This window comes from Botryllus schlosseri, chromosome 2, assembly GCF_051294905.1.
Source record: "Botryllus schlosseri isolate E-star chromosome 2, Bs_hap1, whole genome shotgun sequence".
NCBI classification, from domain to species: domain Eukaryota; kingdom Metazoa; phylum Chordata; class Ascidiacea; order Stolidobranchia; family Styelidae; genus Botryllus; species Botryllus schlosseri.
In genome coordinates, this window is record NC_137237.1 from 23,973,837 (window position 1) to 23,992,605 (window position 18,769).

Below are 18,769 nucleotides of genomic sequence, written 5' to 3' on the forward strand. Positions count from 1 at the left end.
TTTCTGGAAAGCTGACATTCAGACCTCTGCTATGCTAAAAGTTCTTTGACACAGGTCTACCATGCTAAGAGTTACGTAACTTCAAATGAAACTCACAGCAAATTTAAGACAAAAATTTGAATTTTTAATTTTGAAATGAAATTTCTCCGAGATGGGTATCCCATAATCCTTCAAATTTTTGCATAGCACATCACTGTCCTAGTACTTCCTAAATAAGGCGTTAAATCGGAAAGAGCTTCACAATTTCGAGATTTTGCATTACCTGTGTCGGTGCATTTTCTGACCTTCGAATCCACAATATGCAGAGTAGAACCAAATTTATTGTTTTTTGTATGTAACATAGCGATCTAGCGACTGAAATTTTCATGGGGACTGGGGTAGCCATCCGAGAGTTCTGTTCGAGTTGCTAGTCCCCAAAACATGTTCAGCACGCGAGCTGGTAAAATTTTGACACGCTGCATGCGAAAGGTTGCCTAGCCCTGGCCTATGTGGGCGTCTGATCTCAAAGACTTCTCCAAAGCCGTCTCGACCCCTTCCTATCTTTTCAATGTATCTCAATTTTGAAACGATAAAAATATTAATTACCTGATACTGCTCGCGAATGTATATAGAATTGTAGACCCCACAGAACAAGTAGTTTCAAGGCCATCTTTCTCAGGTTGGCAAATTTGGATTCGTTAAGTGACGCATAAAATTTGTCATGCTTTCAGATTGGAATTTCGCTTCATGGGTAGATGTTAGCAGGCCGCTCAAAATCAAGTCGCGGGCAGTACGTTGTTCGTCCCTGCCGTATATGAAGTACCTTGCGCATGCGTGTCTGCGTAAGGGGGGGGGGGGTCAGGGCCTCACTAGCCATGAACCTCACCACACGTCACCGAGTTCACCGTAAGACACAAGGTAAGGGCTACGACTCGCTGTCATCAAGGTACCCAAGCCAACAAACGAGCAATCGTCCGAATGCACCAGGGATCATGGACACGGCAATCCTGTCCGCTTTCATACAAGATTTATTCAAAAATTAATACAAAACAAGGAGCCGACACACAGCGCCATCATAGTGAAATGCCAATTCTGAAAGACGACTATTACACTCCGCTTGATCGGCTCTAGATTTGATAGTCCCTGTGAATGAAACATTGAGATGGATTAAACAGTGCCACCGAGAAAGGTCTTAGGGACAAATAAGCATCATCCACGAATAGTTGAGAATCATTAACAGCTAGCTATTCGGGATCAGTCATGCAAGATTTCTTGGTGTTGATACCGGTACAAAATCACTGAAACTTCAAATGGTAGTTTATTTCAAGAAAATCAATACCACTAATACGACTGAATGGAAAGAGCTACTGAATATAACGAGACGCATCTTTTTGTCAGAAGTAATACAAATCAAACTCACTTAAATTGCCATAATCTCAAATATTTTAAGCTTCATTGTGTTGTGAAACTTCCAACTTCAATATGCTTAATATTGAATCAAAAGTATTACTGTCCCATATCGAAATGTGCTCTTCAGCTAGAACAGTGGTTCCCAACTGGTGGGGTATCCCCACTGGTGTGGAATTCAATGGTTTCTGGTGGGGATCTGGGGAAGAGACGCATTGGTTGAACATAATACACAGGATAGTCTACATATTCAAGGAGATACATGCGCGATTACCGTTACCAATTAACTGCTCCGGTATGTATGTATCGAAGATTATATGCGTATTGTTCACAAGAACTCATTTTTAACTCTGGATAACCAATGATGGCGTCACAAACGCATCCAGCACGAGAAATAACGCTTTCGTAAAATTTTGAGGGTTACCGGTTTCGGTTCACAATGAGTTTTATGTTGCAGTTACAGGTGATTGTCTTGCGTACTGGTGTGGTTGTCCAATAGCAAGTTCCCGCTTAACGCCTGGCCAAATGTTACGGAGGGGCATTTTTAAAAGGTCCATAGGAGCATAGGCGCCGACTTACGAGTGCGCCACCTCGTGACCATATTTACGAGGTGGCGGCCACCTCGTACAAAATGCTCTAACGTCCTAGTGATTTGTGACCAGTAATTAGTAAACAGGCGAATCGATGCGACCTCGTTAGAGACGTCTTCGATTTCGATATGCGCGTGTGCCAGGCGCGTAGCCACGGGGGGGGGGGGTTCGGAGGTCGAACCTCCCTATTTGAAACGCGAAACCCCATCATTTTGAAATGATCATTCTAACTTTAATATTCAGTTGCAATTCAATAATTGTGTCAATGTTCCGCGCGGCGGGTTTGCGAGAAACGTGTTGTCAATTAGCGAGAAGAATCTGATTTTCTCCAGCTGAGATGGTCGCGAAATTAGGTCATTCATTCCCGTGCGCATGGCAATCGTCGCTAGCCTGATTTCTCGCGTCTCGATCAAACCTGGTTCCGCAGGCTTCAACAATCGAATCTGCAATAGGCCCTGTTCACACTATATCAGTGGTTCCCAACCTTTTTCGACTCATCGCCCCCTTTTCAAACTCCACAGCGATCATCGCCCCCCAAATATTGGGAACCGAAAAATGGGCATACAGACTGAAATCACCGGCGAGTTGATTAAGAAAAAACGTCAACTTTTCGGCTCTACCTCGAAATTACACTTTTACAGCTAAATTTTGGTGAGTTGACTAACAAAAAAGGTGATTTCTCCGACTTGAGTCCAAAAGGACCGTAACCACACTTTGTCACCCCTCCCCCCAATACGTTGGTCTTACCCCCCCCCCTCCCATAGGGCGATAAAGCAAACTCCTGCACCCCTCAGACCAAACTCTCCCGATACCTCTTTACCGCTACTTCTTAGCACGAATTGTTGGCCTCGAATCGGTCAATATGATCAGGAATTGCATATATAGTGCTGTCAATTTTTTATCCTCTCTCTGCTCATTCATTCAGATTTACCGGTAACGCTGAGTGAGGTGTCTTCGAAAATGTAGGGGGCGTAAATAATAATTGAACAGATTCGGGCGGACCCGTGGGTATAATGACTTCGTTACGTAATGGCATTTCGTGGCCAGTCTGCTACGTCAAAAGATATAATCAAATCGCCCATACGTATACTAAACTAAAAGACGCACACGATTTCAAATTGGTACTTCTGCACTGGCAATTAATTCTCTGCGAGATGGCATTTGTTTTGTGAGGTTCTGATTGCCAGGACAGGAACATTTGGCGCCAGACATTTAGGCGCCTATGGACAATTAAATACATATGTATGTATATCGTATATATATCGAAGTCGGTCAGCATAAAGGCAGTCCTTTTCCGCCAAGGTTTTTTCGTTCTGGACACTTCTCGGAGTCGAATGTTACATGGCCTGAAACTTCATATGTCTTGGTTCGTCATGGTGTGATAATGACTGACGCCGAGATGCCTATTTCTATAACTCATGCGTATTATTTCTTGGAGGAAGGGTATCCAATTAGCAATTAACATGACACCACGAAATAGCGCGATGCGCGAAAAATTTTTTAAAGTGTCCTAAATTTATAAAATAATTCTCTCTAATTAATGTTAATTCACGAAAAAATTGCGGGCCCCCTTCAAGCTCGGGTCCCCCATCCCAATTGGGGGTTTGAGTGCGGCAGTTACTGTCATGGACGCCAATATAGCCATTTTAACGCGCCATCGGCCCCCTATCGCCCCCTTCGCTATTTTCGCCCCCCTGGACCGACAAATTGCCCCCTGGGGGGCGATATCGCCCACATTGGGAACCACTGCACTATATCATCGCTTAACTGCGCAATCGCATCGGCATTGGCGGCTTCGGCCTGGTGTGCACGATATCATCGCTAGCTCACACAATAGCATCTGCAATAGGCCTGGAGTGGAAAAGATCATTGCTGAATGCTGGTGCTGGCCTATGGTCTGACTATCGCGTCTCGGGCCTAGCATGCTTTGGCTCTTATCTCTCGCTGGTTTGGCGACAATGCGGTCGAGTTTAAGCTTATTAGTGATTGTTTTATGTCATATTGATTGAAAAGCGACATCGCGAAACTGCATAACATCGAATCGCTGCGAACAGACTTTAACGTGCGAAATTGATTCCCGCTAATACTTGAACGTAACGATCAGAAGATGTGTATCATGTCTCGAGTTCTGAAATACGACAAAGGTTTGAAATCGGTGCCATCAAGTTCGGACATTTTGATTTGCAAAAACTGTAGCCGAGACTGTGTAATACGTGCGCGTATTCAATTGTTCACCAGGGATCAGGGACTCGCTAATTGACAACATTTCCAGACTCTTTGGCAAGCTTATCATACACCTAAAATCGTGGATAGGAAGAGATTATATGATCGCAATTTACACATGTGCTCAACCCGAATTGAATTGATGATATATCAGTAAATTTGAAACAAAAATCCAAATTCCCCTAATATTTCGACTGGCTACGCGCCTAACATGTGCTGAGAAGCACCATCCTAGATCTCCTCTCCCGATCAGGCGCCCAAATATACGTTCTGCTTTTCTGAAATCTAAATTATGTGCGCCCATATTCGTTTACAAAACCATTCTTGAGCTAGCTTGTGATAGGTAATCGGAGCGCGAAATTGGAGGGTGTGTCGGTGTGTGCCTGAAAATTGGAATTCATTTCTGCGCAGATTCGTTTCTATAACAAGGCTTTGCCAGTGGCATTAATCGGGAAATGCAGCAGTACAGCTTAAACACCGATATAATGAGAAAACACAGATATAATGAGAAAACAATTGTCGCCACGATTGCTACTCAATACGGTGTCAGACTCAAAACCGATTCATGGCGATACTGATTAGAATACACGCTTTCTCATTTGCCATCATCCATATTTCTTGTTATATACTTGATACATTCGTACTCCGAAATTCGCACGAAGTCATTTCCAGTGTTCCTTTCATTATTAAGGTGATGCATCACAAGATTATGGGTGGCACAAATTCTGATTTCATTCTAATTCGTTTGAACAGAGAACCCTCTACATTCCGATAAACTTGATTGCTGGATGTACTCGTATCCAGAACAACATTATTGAATATTGAACTATTAGGCATTTAATAGACAGTGGATTTCTATTGGTAAGATCGCGGCATGCGGCCGGCAGTGTTGGGATCAAGTCACTACCTTCGAGTCACGAGTCATCTCGAGTCATTGCAGATTTTGACTCGAGTCAAGTCAAGTCAATTGATTTTCGAAGGTGACTCGAGTCAAGTCAAGTCACTCGATTTTTGGAGGTGACTCGAGTCAAGTCATGAGTCAAGTCACAATTCAAGTCAAATTGAATTTTCGAAGTAAGAGTGATGATTCAAAGTCATAACATTTTGCCAGCTGTGAGAAAGACGATTAATTAGCCATTTATCTCGAATAAAATAACGAATATAAAGTTAAATATACATGCAAAATTGCATTGTATCGCACACGCACACGTAGAACAACTAATAAAATACGTGAGTAACTGTATAGTTACATGCTATAGTATGTTATTAATGTTATTATCAGCCAAAATAGAGATTCGAATACGAAGCCTCTAGAATATAAGTGCATGAACTAAATTCATTCTATTTAAATCATACAAGATGGTTGGTAAAGGTGACCACTGCGCAATGTAAGCACTGAGCCATTTAAGAAACAGAGATACGTTGCTATTAATCTACTTACTACTATACGGCAACGTAAGCTGTGATAATTTCGTTTGCGGTCAATATATTTGTGATGTAACAAGGGAGGACCAGTGAAACGTACAATAATTGAATGGTTGCTCTCACAACTCACAAGTGCCACTGGCGTATTGCTAATAATCCGAATATACACATGATACAGGGATTTGGTCAAGACCGTTTACTTATTGATGACTTGAAATTGACTCGTAAATTTTGCTCCGAGTCACGAGTCAATCCGCATTTCTGAAGCGCCGAGTCAAGTCAAGTCAAGTCATTTTTGCAAAGTGACTCGAGTCAAGTCAAGTCATACGAAAAAGTTGACTCGAGTCAAGTCATGACTCGAGTCATCCCAACACTGGCGGCCGGAAGTGGAATTAATTCTAGCCCAGGGGTGGCCAACCCGCGGCCGTAGAAGGAAATTTGTGCGACCTTCAACACGTAACTTAATTAGTATGCGTTGGCGGCCGTCGACATGCAGATTGAATTTACGAATTGACCGATGTACTCCCGAAATGCTTCGCGAACTTAAATCGGGAAATGCACCAATGTTTTAATCATCAAACAATTGCCGCGATGCGAGTTGGTCAACACAAGCAAGAAACCGCTAGAGACAATTACTGATTGGCTGCGCGATTTTGCGTTTGTAATAATCATTATTGTCTGCTGGAAGTATTCGAGAGTTGTCGTGTGTTGTGTTACTTGCAAGGCCAGTGCGTAGTGTATTTCGTTACGCACACGGGGCATTGCGCGTGAATAACATCGTTGCAACTGCAGATTCCGTCAACATCGCTCACCTGACAACTTGAAAGAACTGCTAATACCGTTTGCTTGGAGCGATGTCATAATCCCTGAAGAAATTACGAACGACCAGTTATTACAATTTCGCAAACAGAGCATTATTAGCATATAATCAACAGTGGATGAAAAATATCTTACTGCAAAGTAGTCAAATTCAGGAGCAAATTATTGGCGTCAAGGTAGACTTTATTTTGGGACTGCGACAGCTGAAACGGTAAAGGAACAGAATTACGTAATACCAAAACAACACCAGCTCCAGCACAAAGATTCAATGCAATCCTCAACTTGGTCATTTGTTTCGCCAGTTGAATCGAGTATTGCTTCAATGTGAAGAGAGTCAAGCACAGAAATTGCAAACATTCAACAAATTTTGATGAACAATGACGGTGGTGCTACAACAACAACAACAACCCACAACCACTCGAGTCAGCTTACATGGGTAGGGTAGAATTTCATTTGTAGATTAGATCAATTTCGTAAATAAGGTCAGAGTTGAGCAGGTATAGAGGACATATTTGATTGAAACATTCAAAATCACAAGGCCCTCAACTTAAACCGGTAATCAGTTGAACTTTTCAAAGAGACAACCTCATATTGCAAGTGACTAGTTCAGTCTAGACCAGATTAGGGGTCATACTAAAAAGGCTTGGGAGAGGCCTACAAGGTAGCCTGAAACCCTACCGCTACACATCTCATGCGGAAGGACAATGAGCAATGCATAGAATATCAACAAGCAGTCATGCTTCAGTAGCGTGGTCTGATAGCATCCCACAGAATAAATTCAGAAAACAAAATAAAATTTTACCGTTTTTGCAATGGATTGTGCGGCACGTATTCTTCGCAATTTCAAGTAAGCGGGATTCTTGCTGATAGCTTCGCCGATGTGTCAAATGGACAGAATCAAGGACCACAAAACGCCAGTTCAAAAACTACACACAGAGAATTTGCAAGGTTGCCATCAGATTACTAAATATTTCGGTCATATACAATTGCCGCCTCAAGGAAGCTTCGAAAACAATTAGGGTACAAGTGACTTTGTCCCTTCTCGTTCAAGTCAGGCGCACGGCGCTTCAGTGCCCTGAGAGTCTACACGAGAAGGCTGTTTCTTAGTACATGACTTTACAGAGGGCAGCCAACTGCCCATCGGGGGATTTCACAATCCTTTCCGATGGTCGGACGCGCCCACCAAGTTTACATGCACAGGGTTTTCGACGCCAAGGACGGCAAGAGATACCATTCGCCTTTGATCATCACACGACAACAATAGATCAAACATGCAAACAAGAAGGTACAAATCGGAAAAAAATTGCAAAGGATATCATTTTTGCGATTTGAGCTTCTCCCTCGGCTTGCACCACTTTCTCCTGCCGGTCTTGTTTCGCACGTTCCACCACAAACTGGGCTCTCTGTGCTTCCTGTTGAGCTGTTGAAAAGGAATACGAGTTGGCTATTTCAACTAGAGCCAAACCGATATTTGCATTCGTAGAAATATCATGGACCATTTTTTGGACAGCCCAATGACATCATCACTTCATCTACTACGTTCTCTGATCATTACAATTATCCCAGGTATGTTTCTTGCTAAGCATTGGAAATTATTACCATGTTAAAATGTGCATTCTATGCTATTGCTATGAAACGTTATGCGGCAGTACTGCCATATCAGTACACACCCCAGTTGACAGAGTCTGATTACAGGCTACTGCCATTCTGAAATTGGTGGGGGATCTAATTTCAATGCTAAATCACATTTATTTCACTAAACGCATGGATCGATATGTTCCATGCTCGATAACTGACAGAAGAAACATATCAGCTGGATATTCACACAGTTCCGGGGCGCCGGCATTTCACTGTCATACCTTGAAGGGGCATCTCAGGTACAGGAACACGGACCAGAGAGACTTTTGAGACGCCCATTTAATGATGTTAAACTCTAACTGAGCAACAACCCTTTCAGAGCCACAGTAGGGTGGAGTGAAAAATGAAAAATGGAAAATTTTGAATTTCAAAACGGACACTTGATATGTGGTGCCAAATTAAAAAAAAATAATTTCTGTAATAATTTTGGAGTCATCCATCAAGCAATCTGAACCATCTTGCTCAATTCTGCATTGAGGTTTATTGTCCGTCATGGTTTGAAATAAAAAGGCACGATTCCATTGTTGATGGTGCTAAAAACTTCTGCAACAAAGTTTCCCATGTTACTTAAAGCTTTCTAATACACAATTCGTAACCTTGCACTATCTTTGCTACAACAAAAGGCATGTTTTGCACATCTGGGAATGCTCGGTGATGATGATGATGAAGGCCTCAGAAGACTTGCAAGACTACAACTATGAGCAGATCAAACAGAATATCAGATTCCAATTGACGACTTAGAAGGAGGATATGTTAATGAACCGAAACCTAAAAACAACGTTGATACTAGAATCAGATTGTTAAAAATCCCAATTATAAACATCAAGGCCAAATCCTACCACTTAATTGTCAACTTGCATCTAAGAGATGCGGAACAGCCACCAGCAATCAAAAACTTTTCATATCTCGAACCGGAAAATCCAAGGTCATCACCATTAAGGATCAATCATCCTTGGCACAACCAGGCAGTGGAAAGAGACGTTAAAGTGGTGACCGAAGCATATGCCGATTGCCCATGTGTCGGGATTTGAACGTAGAGATGGCCTCATCACACAGAAACTGAAATCTCGAAAGCAGATGAAATCCTTTATTACGAAACAAGATTTTAAAGTTTGTGCATAATAATACTCTGGTAGTGAAACCATATTCGAAATATTTTTTTTTTCAATATAGAATTGATGTTTTTGTGTTTTCAATATGGATTTGCAATTTATGTGCTTAAATATAGAGTTATCAGTCATAAGATCAATCACTACACGCTTTTGGCCTCTTAGCCTGCTTCAGTGCGTAATTTTACCGAAAAATGGTCTAAAAATCAAAAATTTGCTTGTAACTTTTTTTCTGTTTATTTTGAAGACGAAGTTCTGTGGAAGTGAGATAGAAACTTGTTGCTTCCGCATCTTTTAAGCCCAAAACCAGCTTTCTAGCAAAAGCGGTAATCAATATATAGCAAAATTTGCTATTTTTGGCTCGTTCGTTGCAATTGCACGACCACTAAAGGGTGCACGAGCCCAAAATTATTATAGAAATTATTTTTTTTTAATTTGGCACCATATATCAAGTGTCCGTTTTGAAATTCAAAATTTTCCATTTTTCACTCCACCCTAGAGCCACAGTGTCTCAACTTCAGAGCATGACAAGCTTATGCACCAACAGGCCAGCAAATTTCAGATGGAACATTGACGTGTTGATCTCACCAACTTGTTTCGCTTCAACAGCAGCAGAATATTCTCTGCTAAACGCAATGTCTGTGATAGCGACGTCATCCAAGATGAGATGGAAGTCTTTGGCTCTCTCTGTCAATTCTCTTTTGATCAATAAAGAGACCTGAAAAACTTGATTTGTAAACAACATCTAACTACAACAATGAGAAGGTACAGACCTGTGCACGTTGAGTAATTAGTTGTGATGCATTGAACTTCGCAACAACGCTTTTCAAGATTTCATTTGTAATCGATGGCAGAACCTTGAAAATAGATGTGAGTTCAAACCATAGTTAGGAGCTCCTGTTCTAAGAATTTGGAAGTGCTGATCATTTGCTATTTATACCAGGGTAGAGCCAATTGAGGACACTACCAGATTAGCATACGGTATATCTCGTGAATTTCTCGAGTCTTGTTAAAATAATGAACATCAGGAATCAAAATTCATCTCAGATCGTACTCTCAACAAAAGTTGGTCGACATTTTTGCAACGCAATCACATAACCTACCAAGGCCAGGATGAGGCGCAATATCCAATGGCTGGGTAATATTGGACAGCATAAAACAGCAACAATGTTAAGATTGCATCGCACAATAGGCTAGGCGACAATAATTTCAACATAAAGTCAAGAAACACCATTAGACTGGAAAAGTGCTGTAGCGGTCAAGATGTCATCTTCCGAAATTCACGAGTGCAAGCCTACACAAGATATACATGACATCCATCACAATTCACAAGTACTACCCACAATCAAATGATTGAAAATGTATAGTAGGTGAATCTGATGCAGGTTTTGCAAACAAGTGGTCAAACTATTCCAATATCTTCTTTCACAAGAAGATCATACAGAAATCATCGTCAACGAGGGATTCGCAAGTGAACAGTGACAGTTGAAAAGCCACTTCACCTTTTCGTCATAATCCGGGCCGATAGTTTGTGTGATGAGTGGGAGCTTGCTGGCGATCGGACGGGTCAGGACTCGAAGCCCCATATTTACCATCTGCAAGTCTTTGCTACCTGTATATATCACAGTTGATTCGACAGATGCAAATGGACGATAACGGAAAATATGATATTTCGACCTGTGGGGGATTGAATCCTGGACGGTCTGGAGCGAATATCATAGATGATGGGATAATGAAACCACGGAATCCTGAAACACACATTGACAAAATGACGCTCATTTCATGGCATTTCGTATTCAGATTTCTGCGGTCATCGTTTACCTCATATGCTTGCATCGGACACTTCATATTACATCCAGCTTAGATTGCTGAAAAGTATACCTATCTAAATTTTTGTACAAAATGTGGGAGGTTGCCTTCATTAGACCATCCAAAGAGCAGTATAAGAGAGCGTCGTTTCGTTGAAAAATGTTACGGAAAATTTTAAAGGCTAAAAATATTTTCTCATTTAGATCATACATACTGGAACATTAGTTCATCCTAATCAATGTTCATCATACAATTTTCAATTGCGTTAGTTGGAAAATAGTTTCACAATCTATCAGATTTCTGTACCTGAAATGCAATCCTTCTGCATATATTTTGTCTTGGACTCCACCCAGTCTACTAAAAATCACACTGCGATGTCCACCTTCCACTGAATATACCGACTCCTGTAAAGACATCAAAGAACATCACCGACTGTACGTTATACATACATATTATGGCCATTCTGAGATCATATTCGACGTAGTTCCAATCAAAAGCATCTTTCATACCGTACCGATCGACAAATTTATATCAGTATGGTCAAGAGCTCGGACCACTTTTCACCTTAGGAGTGAATTTTTTGCGTCTTGACCATAATGGAATCAGTATCAAAGCCACTTCAAATTAAAACCAGTTTGCAAAAAGTCAGAAGGTGGCCCTGTAAACTGATTGTCACTGTTCCATACATAATACCGTACCCCATGTCAAATTGACAAACAACAACAAAGGAATTATAGCATAGCAGTAGGCAATATATACACAGGGCCGTTGCAGGCCCGTATCATGTATGGTTAGAGCAAGGAGTCTGGGGAAGTGTCAATTTCATTGATAGATTCTCTCACTAATAACTATAACTCGAGGTCTTGAAATGTTTGGATAAGACAAGGCCCACCTAAATCTAGGTCACCAATAATTCAATTCACGTAGCGAGAGACATGACAATATATATATACGATGAGAAAGCGTCGAAATCTTAACTGACCTTGATTCCATACGCAATACCGATTCCAGCAAGAATGACACCAACACCACCTCCCACAGGTCGCATATTCTTCGCCATGCGCTTAGCCGCGTCTTGCATTCCCGCCATGGCGTATGTAGTAATGAAAGAATGCTAATTGTCAGACGTATCGACCCCGTTCACTGTAAACGCGGATCCTAACTTAGCTCCTTGTAGGTGACGCTGCAACTGCAAGTCTCCTTGACCAAAACGTATTCGGGCGTCACGTCATTCACGTGTGTAACCACAGATATTATAAGTTATTGCCTTTTCACGCGTGACTGGCGAATTCGATTTACAAATGCAGCACCACTGGTGGCTCGGATCAAGACCGTATAAAAGGTCCGGGGTTGATAATATAATTTACGGCTACAAATATGCGAATTTACTTTTTATATCAACATAAGGAATTGCAGTAGGTCAATTGGGTATTTTCCGGAACAACGAATACTAGTCAGCCCTCCACTTTACTGGATCACGACCTGACATATCGATCTCGCCTACCGTCACATGTCACCTCGTTTTGTTCCTAGTCCTTTCATATGAACTTCTTTTACTTTTCATTCAGTGGGAAACTGTGCATGTCGCCTCTTTACATTGAATCAGAAGCGCACAAGTACAACACACGCGCGTCCACGTCGTCCAAATATCATATGATCGACCGAAAAGATCATCGCTCCATCAAATATGCCGGACCTGATGTGTGGAACAGTATCCTGCCGGCCATCCGACAGTCGACGAGCATGTCCACATTCAAGTCGAAATACAAGCAATTACTACTAAATAAATACAGTCCATCCTCAAGATTACCGGACCACGACTGACCTATCGATCTCGCTTCCCATGACATGCCGCCCTATTTCTTGTCGCATTCTTTTTCTATACTATCTTCTTTACTTTCATTCAGTGTGCATGCCTCCTCTTTACATCGCCTAGGCCAAGGTGGGTGTCAGATTCCATAGACTACTCCTTGTCGCTTCGACATCTTCCTGTCTTTTCATTGTATCGCATTTTTTGTGGTGTATATTGAACTGATAAAATTGCTAATAAACCAATGATGATAATGATGCCTAGGCCGAGGTGGGTGTCTGATCTCGTAACATTTTTTACAGCCAGACTGTTTAGAGTCAAGTGTGCCTGTTTGATGCTGGTGTGATCAGACTAGATGACCTTCACGGTCTTATCGATCATTCCTATCTAATACCGAATACTGCGCATGCATATTTTCTGTACCACCACCACTGCCGTGTGTTATGTATTTTGGTTTGATGAGAATAAAGACTCTCTCTCACTCTCTCTCTCTCTCTCTCTCTCTCTCTCTCTCTCACACACACACACACACACACACACACACACACTCTCTCAAAGACTACTCCAAGCCGTTTCGGCACCTTTCTATCTTTTCATTGTATCACAGTCTTGCGGAGTTCTGAAATGATGAACTGAACTGAGCAAATGTTTATAACGTATTCTTAAAAGTATTTTTGGTCGTTGGCGGAAACTGTCATACACCAAGTAGATTAGAGTAGGTTGATAGGCCAATTCCAAGTTTCAATTAGGGCGAACGCACAGTAGTTGGTTGAACAGTACTGTACTTTGTGCGATAAAAAATGACTCAAGTCATGTACAATGACTCGAGTACAAGTCGAGTCAATACACAAAGTGACTTGATTGTAGTCATTTTTCATTTAGGAAATAACTCGGGCCAAGTCAAGTCACGGTGAGTCATTACAGCCCGGCAATAGTTTATAATTTTGAATGTAGCCAACTCAGATTACCTATACAAAGGGTTGCCATCAGGGCCGTAACAGCACCACGTCAGCCCCCCCCCAAACGTTGATCTCGGGGCCCCCATATGGTGATAAACGAACTTCTGGGGGGCTTCGCCCCCAGACTCCCTCAGACTGCTCGGTGTTTACCCCTACTTATCTGCTACATTGGGTGGCCCTTTGGAGAGACAGCTTTTATAGCCTGCACGCGATATGCGCAGGAAATTTCTATAATTCGTTACTGAATCCGGGAATTTGATGGGGAATTGCATATGCATTGCCATCAATTTTTATCCTCTCTCCACACACGTAATCTGATTTACCGGTAGAGCTGAGTGCGGTGTGTTTGAAAGGGTAGGACCCCTCAATAATAATTAAACATCTCCGGGTGTATAGAGTATAGACTACCCGCTGCCAGGAACGAAACAGCACTTCGTCAGCCCCCCCCCCCCCAAAAAAAAAAAAAAAACAACAACAACTGAGTCTTGGGCTCCCAGAGGGTGATAAACTGCCCCCCCCCCCTCCCCCATTACGTAGTTCGCCTTTGTCACGAAATTATAGCTGTACTGTTAAGTGAGCCAGCGCTAGGCGCGAAAAATTTTCGTAATAAAACCGGTCAATAAGATCGGGAATTGCATATATATTGCTATCAATTTCCTGTACTCTCTGCTCACCTAATCAGATTTACCGGTAGAGCTGAGTGAGGTGTCGTTGAAACTGTAGAGCCCGTAAATAATAATTGAACATCTTCGGGCGGGCGACCCGTTGGTATATGACTTCGTTAAATGATATTATTTCGTGAGCTGCTGTCTGCTATATCACAAAATATAGAATCGCTTAAACGTACTAAACTGAAGGATCACACGATTTCAGATTGGCGTATTTCTTCGCTGGCATATAATTTTGTTCTGCGGGGTGGTATTTGTCTGGTGAGGTTTAGATTGCCAAGACAGGAACATTCGGCACATTCGGAACACACGTATTAAATGCTCTTTCTGCTTCCACAAAATGGGCTGAATTATAGTAAGCAATGCTGAATAAGTGAATATATAGTAAACAGCGCTTCCTTCTTGCCCATTCTTCTGTTTAGGTGTCCAGTACTGGAAGGACGAGTAGCTGATACCGGAATTGGGGCCGACATGATAGCTCGCTCTAATTCATCCATGAGAAATTCACATGATCAGGCCCGCAGCCAGCCGAAAAATAAGGGGGGTGTTTTAAATAAAACGAGGTGGTTTCGATTTTTTTTCGAATTTAGTATCAGCGGAAATCAATTACGCTTGCACGCACGAACATGTTTCCGGAATGCGAACATTCGATGTCATTCAGTTTCGCAATGTCACTCATTAATCACAATCGCTGATCATAATAATCTCAGCGGTATATTGTCTCCAAGCCACCAAGTGATAGGAGCCAACGCATGCCAGGCCCGAGACTATGGTTACGCCAGCGATGATATCGTTCGTACCATGCCTATTGCGGATGCAATTGTGTAGGCCAGCGATAATATCGAGAGCACCAAGCCAATGCAGATGCGATTATGTAGGCCAGTGATTGTATAATGTCCACAGAGCCTATTGCAGATGTGATTCTGCCAGCGGAACTATAGGCTTGTTGAAGACTCGAAAAATCAGGCCAGCAACGATAGCCGAGTTCGCGGCAATCAATGACGTAATTTGGTGATCTTCTCAGCGGGAGATTGCGTCGCGTTACACAGTGCATTGACGTATCCCGCTAATTGGCGACACGCTTCTCGCTAATTGGCCGCGTGAAACACTGATAATACGACTTATTGAAGTTTCCTAAAAGTTTAAAACACATTATCAACGATACTATTTTATCCGGTTAACCGGCAGATTTATATCCGGATATCGGATAATAAAAAAACCTGCGGTTAACCGGTTAACCGTTATCTGGATAATATAATCCAACCCTAGTGTCGACGTTATTAACCAATCTTGATTATCACGCGGCTTCACCGTGACGTTTCTTCTGCCTAGCTTGGCCAGGTTCGTGAGCACTTGAGCGTGGAGTGATTGTGATGTCATAAGTCATGGGATGTTGTTTACCGCTGCGCACTTACTTTGAATTATATTCCGTCCATACCGGCGAATTGTATTTTCGAGGTTATACTATAGCGTTGGAAGGGAATATGAATGAAGTTCTTCGTTGAGATAAGTTGAGCAAGAGATATTTCGGGCTATTATTGAATTTGTTTACATGCTTGCTTAGATGTGTATTGATGGTCAAATACTGTTTCGAATAGCAGCTCAGTCACATTAACTGCCTGTTTGCGTTAGGCTTTTAAAATAGGACTTGATATAAATAAATGCTTATAGTCTTCCGTGGCCTGAAATGTCAGATTGGCGGCAGTGAACACTGAACAGCGTATTACTTGTCAAGTTATTAGTGCTCTGACCGTAATGCGTACTACCGGTCCATTGATATTTTAATGCTAAACCGCGGAAGAGTGTCAGTAACCCTCACCGGATCTTTGCGTGTTGTGGTTATGGCCTTGACACCATTTGTTAGTGCATTCATTGTTGTATGATCAACCCAACTAGTTTCTCTGTCTGCAATATCTGTGGCTGAATTTACAATCACGGATGTTTGTTACAACGGTTGGCATTTCAACTGTTCGCCAAATACTATATCTTGTAATAATTTCTTATTAAAATTTGTGTTATTCATTTCATTTAATCTACGAGATATTTTGTTGCTATATTTAGCCTTTATTTTACGATGGAGACTGAAGCCATGAAGTGATTACGATATGCCCAAATATCAGTATAAGTCTGATGGTGAATTGAAAAGAATGCAGCGTTGGCGAAAGCAGCAGCTCATAAAATATCGTCCTCTGAGCATTGGTTCAACCTGCAGCGACAATGGCCGTGATAAGCCGATTATCACTGCTAAAGATATCTGGCTGACGGTAGATCGCACGAATATAAGGCCAGTGGAATTACCCATCTATCAGAGACTACGCCAAGCCTAAACTTGGGAGAAAATAATTTACAATTGGCCTCTGAATGAAGTAGCGTGCCACACAGTGAGTAGGCTGCTGATGGTAGTTCCGCGTTGCGTGATCCTATTCTTCCCGCCAAGGCACAGACTTGTTTGATAAACCAGATTTTGTCTGTATTTCAATTCAAGAGCAGGAATAGTTGTATCAAACTTGTCCCGGAAAGAAGATCTCTGTATCTCGACTGAAATCAATATGTCGTTTTATGCATTTATATGTCTGTCTGTCTGTATTTGACCAGTGTTTTGTATGAATATACTCGTGGTGGATTTATTATAACTAAAACTATAATTAAAACGTATCGTCAAATTGTGATGTCTTACAACATAAGGGTCAGTAGTATGCCAGAAAGCAACAGTGATTCAGGTAGCGATAGTGCTAATAGCGGTTGTACGCTACAGTAGCGAGAGGGTTATTGGACGGCAACAACGGGTTAATGAGTCTGCGGCAGAAGTGCGAAAATTGTTTCTTTTGAAGCATCATTTTGACATCGAATGCGCATGATACGCCGGTCGATCGCTTCCCTTTTTGTTGACTGGGTATATGGACAATTAAATCTATATGTATTTTGCATATATAGCGAAGTTTTCCGTCAGGATAAGGGCAGCCCTTTACGGCCAAGGTATTCTCGCTGCCGATCGTTCTGGCACACTTCTTGGAGTCGCATGTTACATGGCCTAAAACTTTATATGTCTTGGTGCGTCGTAGCGCGGTAATGGCCAAAGCCGAAATGCCCATTTCTATAAATCTTACGTATTTTTTCTTGGGGTAAAAGTACCCAATAATTAAGACACTGGCGAATTGAAATCGCGCCAGGCGCGAAAAGTTTTTGAAAAAGTTGCATAAATTTTCACAAAATACTCCATAATTTATGCTAATTTACGAAATAATTTTGGGCCCCCTTTGAACTCGCCTCCCCCCCCCCTCGGCAGTTACGGCCCTGGTTGCCATCGACATGGGCCAAAAATAAGGACAGTCTGAAAATTAGATTAGCATTGAAAAGCGTTTTGGAGATACTCTGTATTTATGCGAGCCGTGGAATATCACATTCCATACTTTTCGCAAGAAACAACCTGCTTCAGCAACTCCTTGTTATTAGAGAGTGCTTCATGGATATCACGACAGCTCAGGTCTAGGTTTACCTTTACTCAGGGCCGAAACATCCCTTCGTCAGCCCCAACCCACCCCCACAAAAAAGCGTTGGTCTGGGGCCTCCCATAGGGTGATAATCCAAACTTTTTCACTTCGTTCTGATTAGACGCGCCAACCAAGATGGGAAAAGGCGCTACACCAAGTTTAGACAAAATCATCATTTTTTGAGCGTATGGAGCAACAACTCGACTAACAGTGATTGTAGTCTTGGTCTTGGCCGAAGGAAACTTCTTTGCGATGTTGGAATAGGGGAATATTCCTTTGAACAATTGCGATGTGCAATCGTTGATGAGGAATGATTGCTGGTATTTGACATAATGGAATGCCCGGTACCATCGGCGGCATCTGCCTTGTGGTTGTTGGTGCTGACCGACTTTTGAAAAAATTATTCATCGACTTTATCATTATAACATAATTCTTGTGTTTTAGGGTATCAATGTGAGTTGAAATAGCGGTCTTTCCTATGGCCTCTACGTTAATGTCACAATCGCAAATCAAATAGTGCAATGTGCGAAACACTCGCCCTTCAAGCTTCCTTTGATACCTTTGAGTTCTCTTTTATAATCGTCACGAAAAACGATTTTACGCCTGCTCATTTTAGCTAATCAGATGTAGTTTTATTAGTAGCTAAAACCATAAGTGCAATATAATTTAGATAAATTTATCAATTATTTATAGCTTTACTACTTTTTAACCCAAATGTCGACTGCACTGCGCCCTTTTTCAGTTACGCAATAAACGCTGCCTTCCCGACAACTTATATTCTGCTGTAGACTGAACAGCAAAAACCTGGTGTTGCTGTTTACTGCTAAAATGACTTCCGCCGC

General features: G+C 41.9%; 1 protein-coding gene across 1 annotated transcript; it reads right to left on the reverse strand.

Annotated features, from left to right (window-relative positions):
* Positions 1-960: 960 nt before the first annotated feature.
* On the reverse strand, positions 961-12,223 carry LOC145434246 (prohibitin-2-like). The gene is made up of 11 exons (XM_080311594.1): positions 11,982-12,223; positions 11,306-11,403; positions 10,868-10,938; positions 10,693-10,802; positions 9,964-10,047; positions 9,779-9,908; positions 7,758-7,863; positions 7,246-7,321; positions 6,579-6,646; positions 6,437-6,490; positions 961-1,122 (listed from the first exon to the last, which is right to left on the reverse strand). Exons 1-10 carry the CDS (start codon positions 12,087-12,089, stop codon positions 6,457-6,459), a joined length of 885 nt encoding a protein of 294 aa, XP_080167720.1. The 5' UTR covers positions 12,090-12,223; the 3' UTR covers positions 961-1,122; positions 6,437-6,456.
* Between the last annotated feature and the right edge of the window lie 6,546 nt (positions 12,224-18,769).

Excerpts from the sequence above, each read along its gene's own strand:
- LOC145434246 (XM_080311594.1), bottom strand. The coding sequence starts at position 12,089 with ATGGCGGGAATGCAAGACGCGGCTAAGCGCATGGCGAAGAATATGCGA. Across the intron at positions 7,322-7,757 it reads GCTCAAATCGCAAAAATGAT|CGGCGAAGCTATCAGCAAGA; the intron begins ATCCTTTGCAAT and ends CATTTGACACAT. Across the intron at positions 6,647-7,245 it reads CACAATCCATTGCAAAAACG|CTGTCGCAGTCCCAAAATAA; the intron begins GTAAAATTTTAT and ends TTACCGTTTCAG.